We start from the raw sequence: 17,140 nt of genomic DNA, 5'->3' as shown, positions 1-17,140 counted from the left end.
GTGGGTTAAAGCCTCTGCCTTTGGCTCAGGTCATGATCCCAGGGTCGTTGGGATGGAGCCCAGCGTCGGGCTCTCTGCTCCACAAAGAGCCTGCTTCCTCCTCTCTCTCTGCCTGCCTCTCTGTCTACTTGTGACCTCTCTCAAATAAATAAAATCTTTTAAAAAATCTAATTAATTTGGGGCACCTGGGTGGCTCAGTGGGTAAAAACCTCTGCTTTTGGCTCATGTCATGATCCCAGGGTCCTGGGATCGAGTCCCGCATCAGGCTCTCTGCTCAGCAGGGAGCTTGCTTCGCTTCCTCTCTTTCTGCCTGCCTCTCTGACTACTTGTAATCTCTGTCTGTCAAATAAATAAAATCTTTAAAAAAAACTATTCAATTTTTTCTTATGTTTTGGAAGTACAAACATTGGTCAAAGGTCTCTTTGCTATACTCTTCATTAATAAGAGAAAAACCCATTCTTTCTCCTCTGGGAAGCTGGCTGTGACCACCTAGACATAGGACTCATGCATTTTTCACAGCTCCCTTCACAGATGGAAATAGCTCCTCCAGTCCCTTTCCCTGCTTCCTTGCCTTGACTTGTGATAAAGAAAGCATAATCACCCTTCCTGTAGCTCAGCTCACAGAGGTGTTGGGGTGGAGGATGTGCGGAGCAAAGGAGGGACCAGAATGAGCTCATGGGGGAGAAGTGGTTTTAACACTGAGATCTATAAATATATAAGAGATAACAGTGTTTTTTTAATTAGTGGTATTTATGTGTCTGTAATTGATAGGTTTCTGCCATTTTGAGGGTCTCCTGGCTGGTTCCTCCAGCTTCTCCCCTATATTACACCCTCTAGTGGTGTCAGGGGGACAGGAAGGGGCTGGTATCACATGGGCAGAGTGCCTACTACACGCCAGGCACTCCCACAGACATTGTTCAATCTTGACCTTACAGAGAAGGAGCCATCATCTTTCTCAGGTAGATAACTGGAATGGAGGCTTAGACTGCTTACAAATTGAAATGACTTGCCCAGGGTCACACAGCTTGTGAGCGCTGAGTTTGGGAGCCAAGTCTGTCTGGATCAAAGCTTTGCTCTCAGCAACCCGATCAGGGGCCTCCCCAGTGGAGTGGTCTTCCATGCCCTGGGATAGGGAAGGGGTCCTTGGCTGCAACGACCAGTCCTCCAGGGAAAGCTGCTCTGGTCCTACACCTGAGCACACTTGGGCAGCTGCATCTTTCCCAGCCTACAGCCCTGGGGCCACCTGAAGCTCACGAGACCTCCTCGTTCTCAGCCAGGACTGACTTACTGTTCATGCCCACACATGGCCTTGGGTAGGGGACAGACAGGGTGAGTGGAAGCCTTCCCTGCAGGCGTGAGTCTCTAATTATGGGATTGCAGATATTAAGGGAAGGGGAAAGGAAACAGGAAGGGCTTGTCTGAGGAGGACCTTCCTAAGGACCCCTGAGATCTCTCATGCAGGCAGCCCCCTGGTTGAGGGCAGGAGGGCAGAACACCCAGAGGGAGAGATACGTGTGTTAAGATACATCTAACATATTCATTCCCTCAGCACCCCCAACTCTTGAAAGGATCCCCCATTGACAGATAAGGAGATTGAGACTCAGAACAGAAAACTTGCCCAGTTTATAACTTGTACAAGTAAGAATGTTCCAGAAGTCCACACCCAGCCATGATGCAGCATCACCACACACACACACACACACACACACACACACACACACACACACACAAGGTGCCCAGTGCCGCCCAGTGGCTTTATCAGGACCTTCCCCCCAGCAGATTGGCCACAGCTGGGCCTCTGTTCACGTCAAGCCCTGTGGGTCAGGGAAGGTGGGGCACATGTGGACAGAGCCCCTTTTATAGCTCCGCAACCCTAGCAGGCTATCTTCTGCCACCTGACCCGCCAGCTGCCACTTGTCCCAGCTGTGCCCGTTCATCATGGAGAAGATCCTCGTCCTTCTGCTCGTGGCCCTTGCAGTGGTCTATGCAGTTCCTGACCCTCGGGGCATCATTATCAATCTGGTAAGAGGGCTGTCCGGGGAGGAGTCATCTGAAGATCTAGGTGGGGATTTTTAAAATTTAGATCTTTACCTCTAATGTCTCCACCCCGGGGCTGCCTGGATCCCTAAAGGTGAGGCATCTCTCCCTTTACTGCCCAGGTCTACCCTCTGCCTCTTCCCTGCTGGGGTGGTGGTGGTGGGGTGGGCTGCTCAGACTAAGCTGATCAGCAGGGAGCATGCTCAGAGCAGTAGTTGGACCTGGCTGAGGGAGCTTTATAAAAATCCAGAGCCCTGGGGTGCCTGGGTGGCTCAGTGGTTAAGCATCTGCCTTCAGCTCAGGTCATGATCCCAGAATCCTGGGATCGAGCCCCGCATCAGGCTCCCTGCTCTGCAGGAAGTCTGCTTCTCCCTCTCCCATTCCCCCTGCTTGTGTTCTTTCTCTCACTGCCTCTCTGTCAAATAAATAAATAAAATCTTTAAAACAAACAAAAAAACACCTAGGTCCCTGTGCTGGAAACTCTGTCTCAGAAGGTCCAGCTAAAGTTTAAAAAGCTTCCCCAGTGACTGTGACTTCTGACCTTCAGTGGCACACACTGTTCCAAAGGCCTCAGGAACCTTTACTCATTTGGTTCTCATACTAAGCACTCGAGATTACTACTATTAGCATCAAACCCCTTTGCAGATGGAAAGCAGTTGTAGAGAAAGGTGAGGCCACCTGCCTGAGGTCATGCCGCTGGAAAGCATTGAGCAGGGATGGGGGAGCCCTGGCTGAGCCCCAGAGCCCTGCTCTCCCACTGTCCCTTGCCTCCTCTGTACCCAAGGGTTTCTTTCTTTCTTTCTTTCTTCTTTCTTTCTTTCTTTCTTTCTTTCTTTCTTTCTTTCTTTCTTTCTTTCTTTCTTTCTTTCTTTCTTTCTCTTTCTTTTCTTTCTTTCTCTTTCTTTTCTTTTCTTTCTTTCTCTCTCTCTCTCTCTTTCTTTCTTTGACGGAGAGATAGGAGAGGGAAGGGAACACAAGCAGGGGGTTTGGGAGAGGGAGAAGCAGGCTTCCTGCTCAGCAGGAAGCCCGATGGGAGACTCTGCGAGACTCGATGCGGGTCTCGCCGCGAGGACCCTGGGATCACGACCCGAGCAGAAGGTAGACACTTAACAACTGAGCCAACCAGGCGTCCCTATCCAAAGGTTCTTAATTCAGGGCCTTGGGTAGCTCGGAGGGGCCAGGATCCGCCTGAGGTTGTAGGTAAAAGTTTGTCCAAGGAGCGGGGAGTTTTCCAGGGAAGCCCACCTCAGCCCGCCTGCGCCCTGGTGTTCTCAGGGTCAAGCCCGGGTGGGCGGGCCTCCACCTCCATAGACTCCTCAGGGGAAGGCGGGATCCAGGGTCTGGAGACCCTGTTCTGGGTCACTTGTGCACATTCCAAGGGAACACTGAGGCAGAGCGTGACTTGCCCAGGATTACCCAGGGAGCTGGCAGTGCCACGGGTACTAGAACCCGTGTCCCGTTTCGCAGCCACGACCCTATCCGCTTCTCCCACGACTGGGGGCGGAGCGGGGACGCACTGGCCGCCATCTCCCTACACGGCTTCCTCTACACATATCCGCACCGAGGGAGGCACTGTCAGCGGAAGAGGGTCGCGGCGTACGGGGTGGGACAGAGGCGGGACCAAGGCGGGGGGGAGGGGTCCCGGGATAACTCCGCCCCCACTCCCCCGCCCGGCAGGAAGACGGCGAGCTCTGCCTGAACAGCGCCCAGTGCAAGAGCAAGTGCTGCCACCGGGACACCGGGCTGAGCCTGGCCCGCTGCGCGCCCAAGGCCAGCGAGAACAGCGAGTGCTCTGCCAAGGTAGGTGCCGGCGGAAAGGGGGACAGCTCAGAGGAGGAGGGCCCTCTGGCTTGGGGGTAGGATCAGGGAGGGGGGAGGGGGAGCCCGGACACTGAACGCTGTGATTAAGAGGGGGAGGTCAACGGCTTCAGAGCACTTTCCCATCCGCTCAACTCTTTTGATCCTCACAACTGACCAGTGAGGTGGGTGCGGGCGGGGATTTGTCATGCCCATTTCGCGCATGGGTAAATAGAGTCTACCCCAGCGAGATTAGCTAGTAAACTCAAATGAGCCTGAGGAGGACCCATAATCTGCGTCCTCCGTTCCCAGAGCGCCCCCTGGCGTCGCAGTCGGGAGGAGACAGACTGAAAAGGGACGCAGGCCTGGTGTTCTCAGGGTCAGGCCCGGGTGGGCGGGCTATGCCCAAAGGAGCCCCCCACCAGCCTGTGACTCCACTGGCTCTGTGTCTTTGCAGACGCTCTATGGGGTTTACTACAAGTGTCCCTGTGAGCGGGGTCTGACCTGTGAGGTGGACAAGACCATCGTGGGCTCCATCACCAATACCAATTTCGGTGTCTGCCTCGATGCCGGCCGCTCCAGGGAGTAAAACCCCTGAAGGATGCTCCTCCAGACCACCTTTCCCTGGCTGTCCCTCCACGCCCCCTTGACCAGCACCTCCCTTTTCTGATTGGATTCTTAGCAATTAAAGCTCTTCCTGCAACCTTCCCTGGGCTCCTGAATGTTCTTGCTGAATCAGTGTCTTCCTTGATGTCACATCAAGCCTTTGTCTCATCAAGGCAAGTGTCAGGTCAGGCGAAGGACAGATGGGTCTGGGACCAGGTGGGGAGAGGCTGGACAGCCTGGAGATAAGGTTGTGAAGCAGCCACACTGGGAATCTCTCCCTCTGGGGCCCAATCACACCTCCCTGGAATGCCCTCCTTGGCCCTCAAGTTCTCAGGCAGGTTCATGTGAGCACACACACATGCGCAAACTTCTAGTAGGGAGTTAGAATGGCCCATATTCCTGCCCTGCATAAAAACTTCCCAGTCCTTGTCCTGGGTTCATGCCTCCGTTCTGGGCCCAATTCCCAAGCTGACACAACCCATGTGTTAGGGGCTCAAACCACTAACAATGGCTGGGGGCTGACTCTGTGCTAGCAAATTCTCACAACGATCTAGGAGGGAGAATTTATTGACTGTCTAGATTAACTAATGTTCAGAGAGGTTCAGTAAATTTCTCAATGTCACATAATTCGAAAAAGTTGGCACTACATCCATCTAACTCCATCCCCCTACCCTTTCTACAATTCCTGGTTCTTTTTCAATTACTCATACTAAGACAAATGAGTGGAACTGTGGGGAATTTGGGTGGTTTTTTAAAAAGATTTTATTTATTCATTTGCCAGACAGAGATGACAAGTAGGCAGAGAGGCAGGGAGAGAGAGAGGAAGGGAAGCAGACTCTCCACTGAGCAGAGAGCCCTACTTGGGGCCCAATATCAGGACCCCGAGATCATGACCTGAGTCGAAGGCAGAGGCTTTAACCCACTGAGTCACCCAGGTGCCCCTTGGGTTTGGTTCAGTACAAAAATGTTATAGCCCCTGGAGCCACCAAGCCTGGGTTGCCTTAGGCAGTACTGAGGTCCCCACCACTGAGCTGTGCAACTGGAAATTCACAGACCCTCAATGGGGATGCAGGAGAGAAGAGTCACACAAAGAAGTAAGAGAGTAAGGGGCAGCTGGGTGGCTCAGTCATTAAGTGCCATCAGCTCAGGTCATGATCCCAGGGTCCTGGGATTGAGCCCTACATCAGGCTCCCTGCTCTGCTAGAAGCCTCCCTCTCCTACTCGCCCTGCTTGTGTTCCCTCTCTCGCTGTGTCTCTGTCAAATAAATAAATAAAATCTTAAAAAAGAAGAAGAAAATGAGCTAATTAAAACTGACATGTTCTCCCAGCCTCAGGATTTTGTAGCTCATGGTCAATGAATTAGGTTTCTGAGGTAGGACTGGATTTACCTGAAGGGAACAAAAAGTACATGTCATTATGGCTTAAATGACTTAGGGACACAAATTTCCCACACATCCAGACGTCTGGAGGTAGAAGTGGGGCATCTGTTTGGATGCTGGCTGCCCTGCCATTCTCAAACCTCCTCTCAACTGGCAGGTGCCTTTCCGACAGCTCTTAACGTCATGTTCTCCCCCATATTCAAAGTTAGGAAGCATAGAGTAGAGGGTGGGTGTACAGAGGGGGTGAAGGCAGAGTGTTTCTCTTAGCAGGCCTTCTTATTTCGCCCAAAAGCCTCCAGGCTGACCTCTCCTTATCGGAATGTCTCCAACTGGGTCACATGACCACCTCTGGCCCCAAGGGAAGATGGAAAAGCAAGTGCTGGGTAGAGGGCATGGGATCACCATGACTGGCTTAGACTATATGAGCCCTCTCCTAGGGCTGGCCACAGTACTACCCCAACAGCACTGGGGTTCAGTGAGCAAGCAAGGTGAGCAATGGCTGTTGGGGACCCAAGTAAGTGTCTGTCATGCCTAAGTGAGGGCTCAACCAGAATAGCTTTTTTTTTTTTTTTAAGATTTTATTTATTTTTGCAAAAGAGAGAGAGAAGGAATGATGAGGAAGGGGCAGAGGGAGAAGCAGACTCTCCACTGAGCAAGAAGCCCCATGCAGGATTCGATCCCAGGACCCTGGAATGATGACTTGAGCTGAAGACAGACACTTAACGGGCTGAGCCACCCAGGGGTCCCAGAGTAGCTTTCAGTACCGTAACCCAGTAGGAGTCTCAGGCCCAAGACAGGGTTGGGTCATACTCCTTGGTGCCCACATTTAGCCCTGGGTGGAATCTTATTCATTTGCTTCTTTACACATCCGAATGACCATAGTGTCCAGCACTGTTACAGACTGTGAAGGACTCAAGGGAAATGTCCCTCATTTCCCAGGATGAGTGAGAAGTTGGGCTCTGTGGGAAGCAAAAGGCAAAGACCCCACCCCCTGTTCCTTTAATAAAGTATTAAATCCTTTCTACTTGAACTCTTTGGAGTGGTTCTTGTTTTTCTGCACTAATACAAGACTGCTGGGAGAAAGGGAGCATTTGTTGTCCTGTTGTTGTTCAAAAGCACCTTCCTCTCACCAAGCCTGGAGCCCAGAAGAGTCTTCATTGTCTAATTCCCACAAAGATGTCCTCTGATGGCGGGAGGGATGCCTGGGTAGTTCAGTCAGTTCAGTGTCTTCCTCTTGATTTTGGCTCAGGTTGTGATCTGAGAGTTGTGAGATCAAGCCCCATGTCAGCCTCTGAACTCAGCATGGAGCCTATTTAAGATTTTGTCTCCTCTCCCTCTGCCCCCTCCCCACCCCACACCCCCACTCCCACATGCGCACTCTCTCCATAAAAAAAAGATCTCCTGTGGGTTGTAGCCTTGCAATTGACATACCTTATCTTAATATCCTAATCCCAGGAGCTCCCCATCTTGTTGTAACTTTTTTCTCTAGATCTGCTAGAAATTCAGCTATATAAGCAAGCAGGGGTATTTGCAGGCTTGAATCCATAAAAGATTCCTAATGCCGGACACTGTAGTAGACATATGCTACTATGTCTAATATAGTATCAATTAGCCACAAGCTGAGCCCTTGAGGTATGGCTCACCTGAACTTGGATAAGTGTAAAATACAAACTGGGTTTGGAAGTCCCATTACCAAAAAAAGAATGCAAAATATCTCAAATATTTTACATGTTGAAATATCATTTTTTTTTAAAGATTTTATTTATTTATTTGACAGAGAGGAAGGGAAGAGATCACAGAGAGAGAGGAAGGGAAGCAGGCCCCCCGCTGAGCAGAGAGCCCGATGTGGGACTCGATCCCAGGACCCTGAGATCATGACCTGAGCCGAAGGCAGCGGCTTAACCCACTGAGCCACCCAGGCGCCCTGAAATATCATTTTTGATTGAGTTCTAATTAAAAATATTATCCTACAACCCAGCAATTGCACTACTAGGTTAAAAACATAGTGATTTGAAGGGGCACATGCACCTCATGTTTATAAAAACAATGTTCAATAGCCAAAACAGGGAAAGAGCCTAGATGTCTAACGACAGATGAATGGATGAAGTATGTGTGTGTGTGTATAAAATGGAATATATATATACATATATATTGGAATATTTCTCAGCCATCAAAAGGAATGAAATCTTGCCATTTGCAATGATGTGGATGGAACTAGAGGGTATTATACTAAGCAAAATATGTCCATTGGAGAGAGACAAATACCATATGATTTCACTCACATATGGAATTTAAGAAACAAAACAGATGAACATAGGGGAAGGGAAGGAAAAATAAAATAAGATGAAAACAGAGAGGAACACAAACCATAGAGACTCTTTTTTTTTTTAAGATTTTGTTTATTTATTTGACAGACAGAGGTCACAAGCAGGCAGAGAGGCAGGCAGAGAGGGAGGGGAAGCTGGCTCCCCACGGAGCAGAGAGCCAATTCGGGGCTCGATCCCAGGACCCTGAGATCATGACCTTAGCTGAGCCCGCCAGGTGCCCCAAGAGACTCTTAAATATAGGAAACACACTGAGGGCTGCTGGAGGGAATGGATTAACTGTGAGTGGTGGGCATTAGGGAAGACACCTGATATAATGAGCACTGAGTGTTATAAGTAATTGATGAATCACTAAATTCTGCCTCTGAAATTAATACTACAGTGTATGTTAACTAAATTGAACTTAAATAAAGAATTTTTAAAAAATAAATAAAATATACTATCAAAATTGGTTCCATTTTTAAAATATGGGCATTAGAAAATTTTAAATTTCATATGAGGCTCATATTTCACTTCCACTGAACACTGCAGCTATTTTAAGCTGAAAGCATTAGAGAATAAGCTTTTTTTCTGAAGCCCCTTATCTGCCTAAAAACAGAGCCTCCCAAAAGAACTCAACTCATAAATTTCCTGGGGAAGTTTCTTGCAACTGGGAAAGATTGCCTCCTATCTCTGGAGTCTTACCACTGGAGAAGTCAGCACCACACCTAAACAGACATTGTCACAAAGCTATCATGTAGGTGCCTGGGTGGCTCAGTGGATTAAGCCTCTGCTTTTGACTCAGGTCATGATCTCAGAGTCCTATGATCAAGCCCCACATCAGTCTCTCTGCTGAGCAGGGAGACTGCTTCCCCCCTCTCTCTGCCTACCTCTCTGCTTACTTGTGATCTCTCTCTCTCTCTCTCTTTGTCAAATAAATAAAATCTTTGAAAAAAACAAAACAAAACTATCATATCTATCATCTACTCTCCTAAGGGCCCATTTATCTTTCTTAAAAGTAATTCACTTTCCCCTAAGTGCCCTTTCTTCCCAACCCTTCCCCTATTAAGAAGCCATTTTCCAAAGTGTCCTTCTCCCATTCCCCTTCTCCAATTAAGATGGTATATATGTCCCAGATTCCAACTGCCTCATTGAGTCACCTTTTTCTGTAACCCCCCCCCACATATTTATGTAAATAAAAATCTGTCTGGGGGGTGCAGTGCCTGGGTGGCTCAGTTGGTTAAGCGTCAGCTCAGGTCATTGTCCCAGGGTCCTGGGATGGAGCCCTGCATGGGGCTCTGCTCAGCAGGAGGCCTCCTTCTCCCTCTCCCACTCCTCTCACTGTCTCTCTCTCTCTGTCAAATAAATAAAATCTTTAAGAAAAAACAAAAAAACCCTGTCTTGGCTCAGTTGGTTAAACATCCAACTCTTGGGGTGCCTGCGTGGCTCAGCGGATTAAGCCTCTGCCTTCGGCTCAGGTCATGATCTCAGGGTCTTGAGATCGAGCCCCGCATCAGGCTCTCTGCTCAGCAGGGGCCTGCTTCCTCCTCTCGCTCTGTCTGCCTCTCTGCCTACTTGTGATCTCTGTCTGTCAAATAAATATATTAAAAAAAATCCAACTCTTGATTTCAGCTCAGGTCATAATCTTGGGGTCTTGGGATCAAGCCCCACACCAGGCTACCCACTTGGCAGGGAGTCTGCTTGTCTCCCTCTGCCCCTCCCTCTGCTCCCTCTCCCTCTGTCTCACAAATAAATAAATCTAAAAAAAAAAAAAAAAACCCAAACAAAAAAAAAACCCCAAACCTGTCTTTTCTCTTGCCAATCTGGTTTTTTTTTTTCTTTATGATTTTATTTGTTCACTTGAGAGAGAGAGATAGAGAATGATTAGTGGGAGAGGCAGAAGAAGAAGCAGGCTCCCCACTGAGCAAGGAGCCCGATGTGGGGTTCCATCCAAGGACTCTGGGGTCATGACCTGAGCCAAAGGCAGACGCTTAACTGACTGAGTCGCTCCGATGCCCTGCCAATCTGTTTTTTGTCAGTTTAATTTACAGACCCCCCCAAACATGAACCTAAGAGGGTAGAGGGAAAGTTTTCCTCCCTTGCATGAAACTAGTTGAATCATATTAGCAATATCATCCCCCTCCCCTATCAAATTTGAAGACATTGGGTATCCTTGGAGGCTGGGTTTTCAACCTGCAATCTCTCCTTCCAAGGGCGTTTCCTAGACTTTCTCCAAATAAGGGGAGCTCACGTACTGCTATGTACTATAATGCCATGTCTTTCTGATGTACATGAACACTGAATATCTGTCTGACACATTGAGTACAGGAGTTATTTCTACCAAGACATGGGTTACAGTGTCACTAGGACTTACAGGGGGCGCTCTAAGCGAACCTCAGTTTCCTTCTCAACTCCTGAGCTCTTGCATCCTTTGGGGCACCCTTGGCTTAGGTCTGGGGCTCACTTAACCCGAAGCATAGCCAAGTAGGGAACTTTGGGTCCATAATCTGAATTATTTATCTCCAAAATGTCACCCGAATACAGCAGGGCTGCTGTGAAGTCTGCTTCTGCTGAGAATTCGCGACATGCAGCGGGAGAGCTCGCATCTGGCTCAAAAGGCTCTCACAACCAGCTGTACAATTTCCTGAAACTCCACTTGACCCATTTTCTGCCCAGAAATCCCCACAGCACAACCGGTGTTTCCATCTTTCTTTTCCTCAAGCTCTTTCCTTGGCTCTCCTTTCGTTCTCAACCCTCCTTTCTCTTCTGGTCTTCCAGAGGAGTCCAGAGTCCAGCTTCAAAGTTGTGTGACTGGGAGCAAGTTGCTCAATCCGTCTCGGGCTCCTCCTTTCCCCCATAAAATAGGGGTGATAACAGTTCTGATCCCTCATAAGTTTTTTTGTAGGATTAAATGAGATCATGTGTGTAAGGCATCTAGCACTACCCCGGCATAGAGTAAATGCCCCATAAACACTGACAAATCTTTTTTTTTTTTTTTTTTAAATAATCTCTACACCCAATATGAGGCTTGTACTCATGACCTGGAGATCAAGTTTTGCGTGCTCTACCAACTGAGACCGGCAATTCTTTATACACTTTTGTCTTGTACGTTTTCTTTCACATTTCTTGTACTGAAGGTCAGGGGAAACCAAGAGTTCTGGTGTAAATGGAGCTTTTGGAGGGTGGATTACGGAATGGGCCGAAGCCCACTGGGGTGGGGAGGGGAGCTCAAGTCTCCTCTGGGGACTTTCGTTCATGCCCAACAGGGGACTGGGCCAAGCCTAAGCTTCCTGCCTCTCTGTAACCCTTCACTCCTCCCAGCAATCTGTGTAATGCCCATTCCAGCCTGGCCTCCCCAGCCCCCAGTGCCAGGGGCAGCAAACATTGAAAACTATTTCAGTGATGATGCATCATCCCTCCATCCCACACTTCCCAGCTGGTGGAGGCTCTCAGAGCTAGGGGCAAGAACATAGTTTTGGGTAGGCGTGGGGATTGATGGAGGAGAAGATGGAGGAGGAGGGGGAGGCAGCAAAGAAGAGGGAGCATTAGGAGAAAATGTTCTTAGCTGACTTCTTTTTATCAATTTTCCTACAACGGCCATACATGATTTTTTTTTTTTAGATTTTATTTATTTATTTGACAGAGAGGGCACAAGTAGACAGAGAGGCAGGCAGAGAGAGAGGGGGAAGCAGGCTCCCTGCTGAGCAGAGAGTCCAATGCGGGGCTCAATCTCAGGACCCTGAGATCATTACCTGAGCCAAAGGCAGAGGCTTAACCCACTGAGCCACCCAGGCGCCCCTGGCCATAGATGATTTTAAATGATTTCTCATCTTCAGAAATACACAAGTCAGGTCCAGCAGACAGAGACAACTCATGATATAGGTCTAGGAATGTCTAGGGAGGACTTTGACCTTGACTTTAGGGGTTGCTTTGTCCTCTGCCCTAAGGGACAGCCCCCACTCCAACCCGAGTTTAGCTCTGGGGTCCATCCGCTTGCACACAGCAGTGGAGCCTGGGCTTAAGAGACCCCCACAGACACTGTTCAGTCTGTGCCTCTGGTTGCCTCCTCCAGGCTGACCTCTGAGATTGTTGGTGTCCTCCTAGTCTAATCTCTGGCATTACCTTTACTGTCATTAACCCACGCGCCTATCCTGAGTGAATAAACACTCATCCATAGGGGGCCTCCATCTTTTTTCCTTAAGTCCTTTCACGGGCAAACCAACTACGCTCTCTTGCACACCCGTTTCAGAGGCTACCACAGCCCCACCACCTCCAGCTAGGGACACCTGGAGCCCTTGGGAAGGGTGGGCCGAGAACCATGATTGGGACCAGACCTTCTAGCTGTGCCCATTTACAGGGCTACTTTCAAAGGTTGCTGAGATAAACCCTCGAGAGCTGCAACTTATATTAGGAGAAACCTCGCCAAGCCCCACGCCTTCCACCCGGGATTCCAAGCCTTTGGGGTTGGGTCGGGGGAGGGTGTCCCATCTTGGGTCGGTCCACGGGCTCCCCGCGGCGGCTAGAAGGTGCGGTCGCAGCTCCCTGTCATTGCCACCCTCCTGACCGCCTCGGCGCCTCCTTTCCCATGGCCCTCTCCGCTCACCCCTACCCCACCCCGGGCGCTGACACCCCAGCATGCGACACCCGCTGCCCTCGGACCTCTTGGTGGCGCAGTGCGACTCACAGCCCCCGGACACCGGGCGGCAGCACCCGCCCTTGCGCTTCTTGCTCCGGATACAGAGCTCCCCGATGTCCTGTGGGGAGCCGGCACCCAGGGTCTTCCCACCTACCTGCAGGCTCCGCCCCACTTCCCTCGCCGCACGCTCACCTCCGAGCCCACTCCCGCCAGGCTCGGCGGTCTGGAGCTGGGGACCGCGGATGTCCGTGCGCAGGGGCGTCGGGGGACCCTTACTTGTGCGGGAGGGGGTTAAAGAGATTTTTGCAGGTTTACTTTTAGTGTCCCCCAAAGAGATTACTTCTCTCTTCTGATCCAGGCCTTCCTGTCTTTGCTTCCCGCGGTTCTTTGAGCTGCACGACCTTCTCGCCGCGATCTCCTACTTAATCCTTTTTTTTTTTTTTTATGTCGACTTTTGCCATTCTTTTTCTTTTTTTAAGATTTTATTTATTCATTTGACAGACTGAGATCACAAGTAGGTAGAGAGGCAGGCAGAGAGAGAGGAGGAAGCAGGCTCTCCAAGGAGCAGAGAGCCCGATGCGGGGCTCGATCCCAGGATTCTGGGATCATGACCTGAGCCGAAGGCTTTCCTACTTAATCCTTAAAGGGGAGCTCGCTTGTTACCTCCAGGCTCCCTCCTCCACCACACAGACGCACATGCAAACGCGCACACACTCATATCACTGATCCCCAGTGCTGGGGTTTAGGACATGACGCGACCTATCACTGCCACCGTCATCTCTCTGTCAGACAAGTTCAGTGTCATTCAGTGCTGAGCCCTTACTGTGTCCGGGCAGCTTGTCGGGCACTGGGAATACAGCTGGGAACAAAACAAACAGAACCGCCCAGAAACACCATGTTCTGCCCTCCTCCAGCTGACGTTCCAGAGCAGCTGTCCCGTAGAACTTTTGGCAATGACCAAAATGTGCTTTTTCTGCCAGTTCCAGTTTGGTAATCACTAGCCACATAGGGCTAATGAACACTTGAAATGTGGCGAGGGGGTACTGAGGAGCTGAATTTTAAGTTTACCTTAATTTTAATTAATTGTAATGTAAGTAACTCCAGGGATTCGTGACTATGCTATTGGACAAGGGCATGCAGTTCTAGGGGAGAAGACAGGTAATAAATAAGTGAAATATGGGGCGCCTGGGTGGCTCAGTGGGTTAAAGTCTCTGCCCTCGCCTGGGGTCATGGTCCCAGGGTCCTGGGATCAAGCCCTGCATGGGGTTCTCTGCTCAGCAAGGAGCCTGCTTCCTCCTCTCTCTCTCTGCCTACTTGTGATCTCTGTCTGTCAAATAAAATCTTTTTAAAAAAAAAAAAATAAGTGAAATAGATCGGGTGTCATAGACAAAACATTGAAGAAGGAAGCCATAAGCAAAAAATACTGTGTGATTCTATTAGATAAAGTTCAAAAACAAGCAAAAGTAATCTACAACAAAAGAGGTCTGGAGAGTGTTATCTTTGGAACCCAGAGACTGGCATTCAGAGTAACGGAGCCTCGTGGGGTTGCTGGAAGTATCTTGATCTGGGTGGTGTTTGTGAGGATGTTTGCATGGGTTTTAAATTCATTGATTTTAATGTAAAATCAACATTTGGGCATTTTACTGTGCCTAATTTTTACCTAACATATATGTGTTAGATAGTATTAATTAATAATTACTACTTATACATGCGTGATCATCTCTATTATGTTTGACTAAGTACTACAAAGAAAATAAAGCAGGAGGGGGCTGGACTGGCAATAGCCTCTTACTGGTCTCCCTGATTCCACTCTTCCTGGTAACCCAGTCCAGGACTCTGACCTCCACCTCTCAAGGGTCTCCCCGAACCCCCACCTTCCCCAATTCTTCCCAGAACAGGAGAAGTCTTTTTTTTTTTTTTTTTTTTAAGATTTTATTTACTTATTTGACAGAGAGAGATCACAAGTAGGCAGAGAGGCAGGCAGAGAGAGGGGGGAAGTGGCTCCCCGCTGAGCAGAGAGCCCCATGCGGGGCTCAATCCCAGGACCCTGGGATCAGGACCTGAGCCAAAGGCAGAGGCTTTAACCCACTGAGCCACCCAGGCACCCCAGGAGAAATCTTTTTTTAAAAGTAAATCCCATCATGTCATTCCCTTGCTTCAAAGCCTGCAAGGACTTCCTAGGGCATTTAGATACTGAAATGCTTTGTTGGACCTGCAAGGTTTCCTCATCCCAGGGCTGCCTGCCCATCACTAGATCTCTTGCTCCCTCACCCCCAAGACATGCACGCATGCACGCACACACATGCGCACACATACACCCGGCAGCCACCACTGGGGATCTGAATGCACCAGATTCACCTGGCCCCTGGCCATTTGCACTTGCTGGTGCCTCTGCCCAGAACTTGCGGGCCTGTGAGCCCTATCTGGCTGCCTCCCACTGAGTCCTCCCTTGAACACCCAGCTCCAGCAGCCGCCATCAGCTGGACTCACTATGTTCACAACACTAGGATTCTCTGAAATTATCTTCATCTTTCTTTTTCTCCTTTTGTTTTTAACTTTCTGTCTCCCTCCTGCGCCAACCTAAGTTCCAGGGGACAAGTCTCTTTCCCTATTTTGTTCACTGCCATATTTCTTAGCCCATAGGACTAAATAAAGTCCTCACACACAGTAGGTGCTGAATGCTTAGGTGCTGCATACGTGAGAATATACCTTTAGGTCTTTGTTGAAATTGCACTTGGTCTGTAAGATCTGCCCTACGCACACTGTCTCAAACCACTCTCTCCTTACACCCCCATACCTGAGGCCCCTTCCCTGATTGCTTTGTCACCAGGTGTGTATCGCCTGGGCTACATAAATATTATCCCTATTTGCTTCCTCCAGTGGAATGTCAGCTCTACAAGGGCAAAGCTTTTTGGTCTTGCTCACAGCCCCATCCCTAGCACCTAGAAAGATAATTTCCATATATAGTAAAATTTGTTGAATGAATGAATGAATGTCTCTCTTACCAGATGTGAGCCTGGGGCAGGGAGTCCTGAGTCATACTCACCTGTGCGGCGGCAGAATCTAGCACAGTCCTAGCATAGCTCCCACAACTAGAATGGGTTTTCTTCTTTCTCCCCGACATCCTCCCCCCAACCTTCCCCACCACCAGCATCTTTCGGCTTTTGCCTGCATCAGCCTCTATGCCCACCCAACTCCCCACTCAGCACGGGTCTGGGCACAGTGACTGTACGGTACGCTCCAGGTCCTTGCCAAGTAATCGATTTGTCCCTCGTAAAAAGGAGCTGCTACGAGGGGGAAGCAAAAAGGAGGGTGAGGACGGGCAGGGGCAGCAGCAGTGCGTCAAGGCCCAGAGCAGGTGGTGGGCTCCGAAGGACAATCGGAGCACCCTGCCATGTGACTCGGGCCTGGAGGGGAGCTAATGAAGTGTGAATGCCCATTCCTAGGGTTGGCTGGAGAGGCAGCTGTCGGCTCCCAGGGACAGAAGAACAAGCAATGGGGGTGAAGTGGGAGTTTCCCCTGAAGAGCTGCTGTGTCCTGGACCATTTTCTGCGCTCATCCGGCCACCCGCAGAAGAGTCTAGTCCGCACTCAGGTTCTGGCCCTGGCACAACCTGGGTTCAAATCCCAGCTCCGCTGCCTACTGGCTGTGTGATCTCGGGGGGGCTTCTTAACTTCCGAGCGAGACTTTGCTTTTCCTTCTCCATCGGCAACACGTCGGCTAACGTGTCATCGCAGGGGTGGAGGGAACTTTCAGATTAAATAACAGATACTGTGCTTCGCTTGGTGTCAGTGCCCAATATATGGAAGCGGTTCTCATTATCTTTAGAATTCAAAGTTCTTCAAGTTCAAGGGATTTGAAAAGAATCTTTCATGTAATCCGATTGTATATTATTGTGAATATTTTGTTTCTCAGATGAGGTGACTAGGTCCCAGAGAAGTTGCCAAACTTCCCCAAAGTCACAAAGCTATCAATTAACAAAAAATGAGGTTCTAGTTTTCATCTTTCCACTTTCTTCCCCAAGAGGCCTTCAATTAGAATTCTTTTTTTTTTTTTTTTTTAGAGAGAGAAAGAGATAGAGCATGCAATGGGAAAGAGGGGTTGGGGGAGCAGGAAGAAGGAAAAAGAGAATCTTTTTTTTTTTTTTAAGATTTTTATTTTTTTATTTGACTGAGAGAGAGGGGGGAAGGAACACAGGAACACAAGCAGGGGGAGTAGGAGTGGGAGAAGCAGACTCCCCACTGATTCAGGACTCAATCCTAGAACCCTGGGATCATGACCTAAGCCAAAGGCAGATGTTTAATGACTGAGCCACCCAGGCCCCTGAGAATCTTTTTTTTTTTTTTTTTAAGATTTTATTTAATTAGTTGACAGAGAGCACA

The 17,140-nt window shown here is 49.4% G+C and overlaps 1 protein-coding gene across 3 annotated transcripts; it reads left to right on the top strand.

Annotated features, from left to right (window-relative positions):
- The first annotated feature begins 1,906 nt into the window (after positions 1-1,906).
- On the top strand, positions 1,907-16,534 carry CLPS (colipase). 3 transcript variants are annotated; one of them, XM_059399011.1, is made up of 3 exons: positions 1,907-2,022; positions 3,715-3,837; positions 16,205-16,534. In XM_059399011.1, exons 1-3 carry the CDS (start codon positions 1,939-1,941, stop codon positions 16,517-16,519), a joined length of 522 nt encoding a protein of 173 aa, XP_059254994.1. In that variant the 5' UTR covers positions 1,907-1,938; the 3' UTR covers positions 16,520-16,534. The 3 variants fall into 3 exon arrangements, with proteins under 3 accessions (XP_059254994.1, XP_059254996.1, XP_059254995.1); XM_059399013.1 differs by lacking the exon at positions 16,205-16,534 and adding an exon at positions 4,292-4,557; XM_059399012.1 differs by lacking the exon at positions 1,907-2,022 and adding an exon at positions 3,001-3,135.
- Positions 16,535-17,140: the final 606 nt, after the last annotated feature.

This window comes from Mustela nigripes, chromosome 5, assembly GCF_022355385.1.
Source record: "Mustela nigripes isolate SB6536 chromosome 5, MUSNIG.SB6536, whole genome shotgun sequence".
NCBI classification, from domain to species: Eukaryota; Metazoa; Chordata; class Mammalia; order Carnivora; family Mustelidae; genus Mustela; species Mustela nigripes.
Note: the sequence above shows the minus strand (reverse complement) of the source record. Positions and strands in the feature narration are given on the sequence as shown.

What these genes read in the sequence shown, in the direction of transcription:
- CLPS (XM_059399011.1), top strand. Translation starts at nt 1,939, where the DNA reads ATGGAGAAGATCCTCGTCCTTCTGCTCGTGGCCCTTGCAGTGGTCTAT. An exon ending in GGGGCATCATTATCAATCTG is followed by an intron (nt 2,023 to 3,714) that starts GTAAGAGGGCTG and finishes CCCGCCCGGCAG; the next exon opens with GAAGACGGCGAGCTCTGCCT. An exon ending in ACAGCGAGTGCTCTGCCAAG is followed by an intron (nt 3,838 to 16,204) that starts GTAGGTGCCGGC and finishes GCCCATTCCTAG; the next exon opens with GGTTGGCTGGAGAGGCAGCT.